Source organism: Anarrhichthys ocellatus, unplaced genomic scaffold (assembly GCF_004355925.1).
Source record: "Anarrhichthys ocellatus isolate YVR2014 unplaced genomic scaffold, GSC_Weel_1.0 scaffold1789, whole genome shotgun sequence".
NCBI lineage: Eukaryota > Metazoa > Chordata > Actinopteri > Perciformes > Anarhichadidae > Anarrhichthys > Anarrhichthys ocellatus.
In genome coordinates this window covers 1-9,741 of record NW_022281763.1, presented here as the reverse complement: position 1 = coordinate 9,741, position 9,741 = coordinate 1, and the positions used below count along the sequence as shown (strand labels likewise).

General features: G+C 37.6%; 2 protein-coding genes across 2 annotated transcripts; both read right to left on the bottom strand.

The window, feature by feature from the left end:
• Positions 1–9: 9 nt before the first annotated feature.
• LOC116377874 (double-stranded RNA-specific adenosine deaminase-like) lies at positions 10–3,484 on the bottom strand. Its single transcript, XM_031839630.1, has 9 exons — positions 3,202–3,484; positions 2,320–2,446; positions 2,046–2,200; positions 1,843–1,963; positions 1,650–1,702; positions 1,433–1,582; positions 1,156–1,288; positions 765–814; positions 10–679 (listed from the first exon to the last, which is right to left on the bottom strand). Exons 1-9 carry the CDS (start codon positions 3,294–3,296, stop codon positions 481–483), a joined length of 1,083 nt encoding a protein of 360 aa, XP_031695490.1. The 5' UTR covers positions 3,297–3,484; the 3' UTR covers positions 10–480.
• A 1,041-nt stretch (positions 3,485–4,525) lies between these two features.
• LOC116377875 (eukaryotic translation initiation factor 2-alpha kinase 3-like) lies at positions 4,526–9,714 on the bottom strand. The gene is made up of 8 exons (XM_031839631.1): positions 9,502–9,714; positions 9,244–9,363; positions 8,994–9,146; positions 8,696–8,900; positions 7,547–7,687; positions 7,076–7,174; positions 6,769–6,831; positions 4,526–6,142 (listed from the first exon to the last, which is right to left on the bottom strand). Exons 1-8 carry the CDS (start codon positions 9,537–9,539, stop codon positions 6,008–6,010), a joined length of 954 nt encoding a protein of 317 aa, XP_031695491.1. The 5' UTR covers positions 9,540–9,714; the 3' UTR covers positions 4,526–6,007.
• Positions 9,715–9,741: the final 27 nt, after the last annotated feature.

Genomic DNA, 9,741 nt, shown 5'->3' with positions numbered 1-9,741 from the left:
TAATTTTTCACCTCAGTCAAACTATTTTCATTTTGCATCTGGTTATACCACAGCTATGGACCCAAACTAAACTTTCTTGCACTTACAAGGCTGCTACTAGTGTGCAACAGTCAACTAGTGCAGTGGTTCTCAACTGGTCTGGCTGCGGGACCCACCATCACCCCTTAATGACAAGCCGCGACCCAAATTTTCAACTTCTCAAATTCATTTAATGAAAAGATGGTGACTGGATGGATGTTTCATTCTGACTATTTCCTGTATTCTGGTCTTTGACAGCATCCTTAGAGAATTAAGGAATAAATGGATATATAATTTTGACCCGCTCTGATTATTTAGTTGTATACTCTTAAAGAAGTGGAACAAACAACGTGTTGTCTGCTACAATAAATGAACCAAGTTGCATAGAGTCTTTTGGAGTGACTCTCTCCCAACTTGCAGCTCTCTATTTTCCTTCATTAGACAAACGAAACGTTCTTGCTCTTATAATACTACTATTATTTTGTCGTCCCTTTCCACATACAGAGAAAGTAGAATATGAGAGGATGGATTTAAGATTGAATGTGTACGATTGAGATATAAAGTGCACACCTGATCCTTGGAAGAGTTGGATGAGTCTTTGAATATTTCTGAGCCACCTGTTCCAGTCGGCATGCTTTGTGATGATGAATTATTGGACTCCCTTGAGGAATACAATGTGAGACATGAGTACAGTCTTCTTGTTATTTAACTCCATGGCTTGCTCCTAATGACAATAAGTGACTTACAGGGCAGTTAACAGAGGTGGTCCACCATCCTCGGTTGATCTGACGGACACCTGCAACGCACAGAAAAGGTGTTTGGCATAATGTTAGACATCAGCACAGAATAATGTAGAAGTGCAATCACTCAAATGAAAAAATAAACAGTCTTGCTTGAGTGTTTTATGGGAAAGGCTTTCAAAATAAAAGCATGTAGGTTGTGGTAAATATGGTCTGTGAGCAGTATATTTAGATCTCGACTGCGATAAAACTTCTACTTTTCTACCAAACTATCCTAATCTGCCAATTTATTAGGTGCTACATGGAACTGTTGTATTCGTTTTAGCTAGGTGTTTATAATAAACTGGCAACTGCATGTATATTTTAATGATTTAAAGAAGTACAAAATATGGAATACCTTGCTGTCCCAGTCTGTCTGTTCTTGGAGAGCAGACCAGGCCAGCTGAGCTGCTTTTTGTTTGGCTTCCTTGACAGTCTTACCCTCACCCTCAGGGTAGTCCTCTTTGTCGATTATTAATTTGTAGAAAAATCTGTGTTGTGTTTTGAAAAAGAGTAAATTATTTAGATCATTGTGTAAACATTTTAATATTGTTGAAAGCTGAAAACAAATCAGGAGTTAGAACAGAGTGTCTGCGGTGTCTATTCAGAGAACAGAGGTTTAGGTTCATACTTACTGAGGCTTATGAGGTGGACCACATCTCTTCTCTTCAACGTATGAATGGCAGCGGTTTGTTTTCTGACAGTATTTGTCAACCATTCCAATGAAATTTGTCTCTGTACAGCTGTTGTCCTGAACGTTCACACTGATGCGTCTTGTCACATTACTGTAATAAACAAGTAATATTTTACACTGAAGTCATGAAAATTAAACTGCCATTGTGTTTTACTCACCAGATATCCAAAACCTCCTCTTGTTGAGCTGATGTAGGGTTGTCTGTAGCAGTCTTGAAAAAAAAACAAAAGTACAATTTTTATGATGGTTCACACAGTGGATTGTGGCCGCTGAGTATGTGGCACCTTAAAACACAATGGTTATCAAGGACTTCCATTAAGTCTAAATAAACCAGTGTGCATCATTACTTACCTCTGTAGTACTGCCATATATCTCGAGATATACAAGCTTGGCTGCTTCCTCCTTAGCTTCCTTCTTTGTTTTCCCAGTGGCAGCTGGATACTCCTTATCACCAACCACGAAGCTACAGCATCTAATATCATAAAACTTTCATTTAATGCATTTATAAATCAGGACAAAATAGCTACAAATTAGAATGTATTTAAGAGGCTTACGGAGTAGTACTATTTAGTCCCTGTCTGGTTGACTCCACAGCCCGTATAGTCATCCTGTTTTTGTGACCATGTTCATTGAGCCAACATGTATAGTTGGCTTGAGTGAAAGCTGTCTGATGAGCTAGTGCAGTTGAAGCTTCTGTTGCATTTTCTGTCTGTCGGGATAAAAACAAATATACATCGAGGAGACGAGTGTCATGAATCAGTTTTCTATACTTTGGAATACTAAAATTCACACATGCAGTGAGTCAATAAAGAGGTATAATAATCTTACAGAGTCTATTGTTTCCCCCAACAGGACACTCAGGGCATTTGCAGCTGCATTTAGTTTGGCTTCCTTCTTGTTCTTCCCCACACCATCAGAATATGCCTTACCACCCACCACTGCTCTCACGGTAAATCTGAGAATAAATGATAAAACTTTGTTAAACAAGAAAGGTGACACCAGAATGTGGTGAGAGGTTGCATCACAAAGACTTGAATCTGCAGGCGAGGTTGATAACTTGAGGTCGTGTTGGACCCCCTGCAGCCTGTCAACTAGTAAAGAGTTATTCATTTTATTACATGAGAACAACACTGTGATATGTGCATTACCATTATATTAGCAGCACTAGACATGGTTATCATTTCTAATATTTCACTACTGGTGTCAACACAATACCTGAGTTGGGTGTCTATTCCAAAACAATTATTTTTCAATATCTAACCCGATGCTGCAGACACAGATCAGTAAATACTTATACTTATAAATATTGAGGTTCAGCACCCCTGCATCTATTAGTCTTTATTAAAGGAATGTTACACTCATGCCAAATTCATCAAAATGTTCCTATTGTTTTTTTCCAATATGCAGAAAACAATAAATAATATCCCACTCAACTGTGAAGATATACACTGCTTATTTAATGTTACACCTACTGTATGTGTTCTTTTAACGTATAACAGCTGACCAACATTGATAAAGTGCGTTACACATACCTGAGGAGGACAACGATTGGCTTTAACACCTATTTCCTATGTTTAAAGCAAAAAACAAGAGAAACCTCTATCCTCCCATTCAATAGCATGTTCTATTTAAGTGCGACATCTCTTCAAATCCTACTATATTCAATTATTTTCGTGTCGTAAATCGCACCAGAGAATGTGTTCAACTTACGTCTTAATGTGATCCAGGCCAACAGCCCGAACGTCCTCATACCTCAGGTCTAAGCGCTCTCTCTGTGTGTACTCGTTGAGTTTAGCTACGGCCATTATACATAACTCAACCGTCACAACGTCCCCTCTCAACACAGCAAAGAATAAACCTCACAATACTAACTAACGATGGCTCTTCTTCGTTTTCATCTCAGCTCTACTTCCACGTACCAGCGGGCTGTTTTAATGCAGCCTCACCCTCAGTAAGTTTCGTTTTCTCCGTAAACATTACACAACATGGCACCCTCACGTGGTGTCAAATATCAAAACTGTGTAGATGGGAACTCACTGTGGATAAATTAAAACCATAAATTGTAATACTGGCAAAAGTGTTAGCAGCCTTTAGTCAAAGTGAGGTGTTTGTTTTGGTTTTGGAAGCTGTTAATGTTCTCTGTTAATAATTGTTTTAATTGTTATCTAAAATAGATATCTATTTTAAAGGTACAGTGTGTAGCAATTAGGGGGATTGGCAGCAATGGAATATAACAAGTATAATTTCTTTAATCACCTGGAAATAAGAATCGTTGTGTTTATGTTACCTTAGAATGAGCCATTTATATCTTCTTACGATTGTATTGAAAGCACTGATCAAAAGTCATGTCCCTCACAGTGCTGCCTGCTTTGTCCAGATGAGAGTAGCTTGTTCTGTTCAGGTACCTTCAGCCTGGTTCCCTTCAAATGTGATCAAATTCATTACAGACTACATCATTTACACTTTGGTTGGCTTATAAACTTTCAACTCCTTAAATACTAATGAACTAATCTTGATTTTACGTAGCGGTTGGCAACCAGTGTTTTAGGTGCATTACTGCCTCCTGCAACCATTGAACCTGTCTGTGGAATACAATGAAAGAAACTCAGCTGCTTAAAACACTTCCCATGTTCATTATTGTCTTTCTATTGAAATGTTGAATTCCAGCATTCCTAAATTCCTGTTTCATAAATTGCCACTACAGCAGTCCATGATAGAATAAACAATGCTTTGTTATTATCTTACTTTGTTTTATTTTTAGACCTCATGACTTCCAGAAAGGCCACAAGGCATTGACTGCCAGTTCAACCACTGTTGGACTTGACATTATAATTACTTAGAATGACTATCAACAATCCACCAGAAGCATTTTTAAATAGCTGATAACTTAAGTATTAATACTACTAATACTGAGTCTTGATTTGAGTATCAATGCTAGTATCAAAAGTAATGATAGGCTACCAAAACATATTGCATGAGTTTCACGTTGGATCACATTGTGGGTGTTTCACGTTAACCTTGTGGGCACATAACTCTCTCCACATCTTTGCTGCTGTTGTGTGCAGTCATCATCTTGCTAGTTGACAAAATTCAAACAAACACTTTTTCTAATTCATCATCAAACACTGTGTTTTAACATGCATGTGATCAAATCATTAAAGGCACTGTCACACATGCACGTAATAAACATTTGCCTCCTGTTCACTTTCATTCTGTGAGCAAAGGGGCGATAAAAACATTTGCTTCCAGTGGTGGAGCAAACTCTCATCTTTACATTTTCATGGAGTTGAACTTTGGTGAACTTTCCGTCCACCCAATGACCACCAATTTGCAATGACACAACGTAACAAAACGCAGAGGGAGTACAGGAAAAGTTAGAAAAAGCTCAATATAATTTTCTCACATTTATATAATGAATGCTGGGATGTGCATGAATACAAGTTCTATTTTAGCCAAAGGTCTATTTTTTCCAATATTTCTTAGCTGTTCCGTTTTCATACTGTCATTGGCTGTCATGTCATATGATTATTGTCAAGCAGAATGTTGTAACGGCATAATGAAAGTCTTTTGTTCACGTAATTACATTTTACTGTAATGCTGTGTTTTTATTGGCTAAATAAAAAATGTGCATACATTGGCTAAGGAAAAATACATCAAAAGGAAGATAACATCAAAACCATATTGTAAACCTTTAATCCTGATGCAACAGGTGCAGCAGCCACTCACACAATATAAAAACCTAATTCATCAATATACCAGTGAATTCTGTCCAACAATATTGTTGAAATATAATAAAATATGGTCAATATTTCTATTATTTCTCAATTTTGTTTTTGTTATAACAAATGTATGCAAAACCCCAACAAACAATCCAAAAAGAGGGCCCCACCTTGAGAAATAAGATGCCCGTCCAAAGTTTTCTGTCTGGTGACTGTACTGTCTATACTGTATGTATAGTATAGTATGTGTGTATATACTGTATATGTACATTTAGTGTATAGATATCTGACCATTCTATCCAGGATAACCCTTATTAACATACACACTCTAAAACAAAGGCTGTAATGTGACATCATGTCACATTACTTTAAAGTCATCAACCGTTTCAGTATAGAATAAAATGTCAACTGTGGACACAGAAATTATCGGCACATGATTATTTAGAACCAATAGTTATTTTCTAAAATCACAATAAACTTGATTTCATGATTCGTTCCGATTATTAAAACCTATACTACTAGGACCGCTTTCCAGTTTCTTCAATACTTGAATGGTTAATCATTTGAGCTTCTGTCTTGAAGTTGATGTGTCCTTGAGCCTCAAACACACGACTGTTCCCGTGGTTGTGTGTTTGAGGGAGTGAACGTGAGGCCTTGTGAAGAGCTTTGTACTGATCTCAGTTATACAAGTGCAGTACGTGAACCATGTCCCTCCAAAATCATATTGGTAACATTAGACATTATAACAGATACATTTCCATATGCTGGTAAAGACTTATCACAATTCCTTGTGATAATCAGACAGCTGCATCTTCCTGATGCATATTTTGTGTGTTTAATGTCTGAGCACACATCTCCATTTCTGCCTTCAGTTTAGTTGCTTCGGGTCGGTCTTCAGGCTTCTCATTCAGCATTAACTCAATGATTTGGTTCTGAAAAAAGAACAAACACAAGTGCTACTGAGATATTTGTACCAACAATAATAGAAAATGTCATATTGTTGAAGCTCCACTTCACAGGATATCCAATATATGAACTTATGACACACTCAAAACACTGTTTGATATTTGACATTATTCACATACAGACGGCAGCAGCCCTGTTTTGACTCGAATCCTTTGAGGCCTTAGATATGGTTCATTACGGATTAATCTGCTGACTATTTTCTCCATCAATTAACTGTTTGTTTGGTTTGTAAAAATTCTGAATATAGATTTTAATGCTGTTACAAATACCCAGAGTCCAAAGTAAGACCTTCATAACGATTTAAACAAATAAATTAATACAAAAAATCTTTAAATCCTCACATTACATTGTTATGTCAATCAATTCCTAAGATAATCATTTCAGCAGTACTACATTTTCATGTTTGGTGTGCAAAAATCGGAATTTGTAAACTAACTAATTTAACTTAATCTAATAATTGTACAATATTTCCCTCTGAAATATTGAAGTATGAAGTGTCATGAGAAGAAAATACTCAAGTGAAGTAGTACTTCCAATTTGTACGGTTTATGAATAACGGGCACCCTGATGCTCATTGTCCATGGTAATCTACCTCTTGGGGAAAGGTCAGTCCAAACTCTTCAGGGAGCTTCTGACTTCTGGCATCATCCCAAACCTGGTATTCATAAGGTGATGAAAGAACAAGTTAGCCACAAATTACAAATACTTAAAATTGTGCTCTGTTGAATGTTACAAATGAGTACAAGAAAAATTACACAAAGACAGATTAAAAGATGAACAATGAAGTTCCAACATATCTGTGATCTACAGTACATAGATTTTGCTACACACCATACTGAAAATAAATCAACTACTGGTGTATACCGACAGAAGCTGGTTTTCTATTTGTATGGACTCACCACTCCTCTTTCGTGGCCAGTAGAGAGTTTCCAAAGGATTTCAAAGTAGATCAACCCCAGAGCAAATATGTCCACTTTACGGTCATAGTTCTTCCCCCTCTTTTGTGACAGAATAAAAACACAGTATTGACAATAGGCACTTCAGCAGCTTCATGTTATCCTAATCATTGTTAAATATTAACTAGTTATGCTCATTAACTAAAATAAGCTTCAGCTTTCAGCTGAATAATGGTCTATTGGCATAAAAGTTGTAACACATTTGCTGTAAACATTTTGATTCTACAGCTCTCACTGCAAAAAGTAAAGATAGGTGAGGTTGAGATTCAGGAAATTCAGGAGCATTGTTAAGTGTGGTAGGCATACAGGTCTACCTAATGTCCACCTATAGTCTACCTAATTAAGCCCATTAGAAGAATAAATTTGTCAACACAATCATTTAGAAGAAGTTATTGTCAGTATAGACCATCTCACTTGTTCAGGGGCCATGTAAGTTTTGGTTCCTCTTTGCTCTGATCTCTCCATCAAAGCATCGCCATCATCAGCATCTCTGGTGACCAGACCAAAGTCTCCAATCTTCACTTCTCCATCCAGTCCAAAGAAGATGTTGTCAGGCTTATCATTGAAATGAAAAAACACAAATCGAAACAAATAAATATCTAGCTCCTCATGTGATGGGCAGTCAACACCTGAACTAGTGAATGGATTTAAAATGGGAAACCAGCATTAAATCTAAACAGTCAGCATGTGTGGCTTTTATTGGGTCAATAAATGGTGTAATGATCAACTAACAGCCTTGTTTATCTAGTTGATAATTGGTGAATACTGGCCTTAAAAAATGAACTGACTTTAACACAAGTCGAGAAATAATGAATAGATATTACTCACAATGAATTTATGTACACAAATATTTACGAGGCAGAAAAATAACATCACAACTGCAGCCAGCTCATAATATTCTGTTGTTTTGCTCCGTTCACTTTGCTACATACTAACTCCATTCCAGATCAATCCAGTTTCTTGGATAATGTCACCTCCAATGTCACCTACAGAACTGTTCCAGTCCTCCTGGAAACGCATCTTAACTACCTGTTATTCTGGGTTTTCCCTGGCTCAGGCTGCACAATCCACATATTGACTGGTTCACGGGAGCCATCTTGCAATAGAGCCGTCATTGTGATGCTGTCTAAAATCTTCTTTGCCCCCCACTCATAATATTGTTCACAAACACAGAAGTCTATGATGTACTGAACTGTGTACTGGACTTCAAACAGCAGGCGAGCAGCAGCACAATTCCACCGACTTGGGGCTTGTGGGGGCAGGATCCAGCCTAATACTTAGAATAACCATGTGTTCATTGGTAAATAGTGGTGAGTTGCAAATGTCTAGTATGTGGTGCTGCTACTCTGTACGAGTGAACACCAGAACAATATACTAGTTCTATGTTATCCGCCATCTGACCAGTTTCACTACTGTCTTACACCAGCATCAGTCTCAGGGTGTTGGCTGGGCCTCGTCAGGGTAAACTGGACGACATATTAAATTCTGTTACACCTAAAGTTACAGACAGGTAGCGTCTATATCAGCTTTGCCTCAGCCAAACACTGCAAAGTCTGGTCTCACCTTAAGGTCCCTGTGGATGTGCTTCTTGGAGTGAATATATTCGACTCCACTGACTATCTGCTGAGCAATGCTGAGACCTTCTTCTCTTCTCTTGGATTCTTGCAGAGACTCAGTGTTCTTCTCAGCAATCCAATCTTTTAGTGTTTTGGTGTCACATAACTCCATCTGAATATAGAAGTACTTTGCCGATAAATTACTTGAAGTCCTAGAAAAGAAAGAAGAGAAGATTGATTGTATTACTCACCTTTAACTTGAAACAAAAAGTGAAGACTAAAGTTATTAAGTGCATGGGACTCACTGGGAAGAGCCGTAACCAGCCGAACTTTCAGCTGAACTGTTCGTTGATTCAGAATTCCCCTGGTATCCTGAATCCTCCATCCAAAATGTGTAGTATCTGACGATGTTACAGTGGTGGAGTTCTGATAATGTTCTAATTTCTCGAAGAGATTTCCTGATCCAAAGGAGAACAAGAGGATGAATCAGCAAACAAAGTACTTGCATAAATTCGGCACAATGCACACTGGAACCTTACAACTTTATATACTTACTCTTCACAGCAGACAACCTTTACAGCATAAAGGCTCTCCAGCAATTTATGTCTTGCTTTGTAAACACGACCAAAGGCTCCTCTGCCAAGACACTCCATGGGATCAAACTCTGACGTAAACCTGTTGAGAGTAACGCTATTTTTAGGCAAAACGTAGAGATGTCTTATTGATTGAACATCAATTATTGGGAGAGAAGTTTAAGGTCATATCAGAATATAAAACACATGCTACAGTGAAAATTAATGTTGTTTTTCATACCTCGACTGGATGGATGTTTCATTCTGACGTTTTCCCATATTCTGGTCTTTGACAGCATCCTTAGAGAAAAAAAGTATAAAAGGATTTAAAATGTTGAACCCGCTCTGATTATTAAGTTGTATACTTTTTAAGAACTAGGACATACAACGTGTCCTTTGTTACATCAAAACAGCCAAGTAGCATGTAGTCTTCATAGGTGGGGTGAGATCACAAGTAGTTGGTATTGCATTTACAGAAATT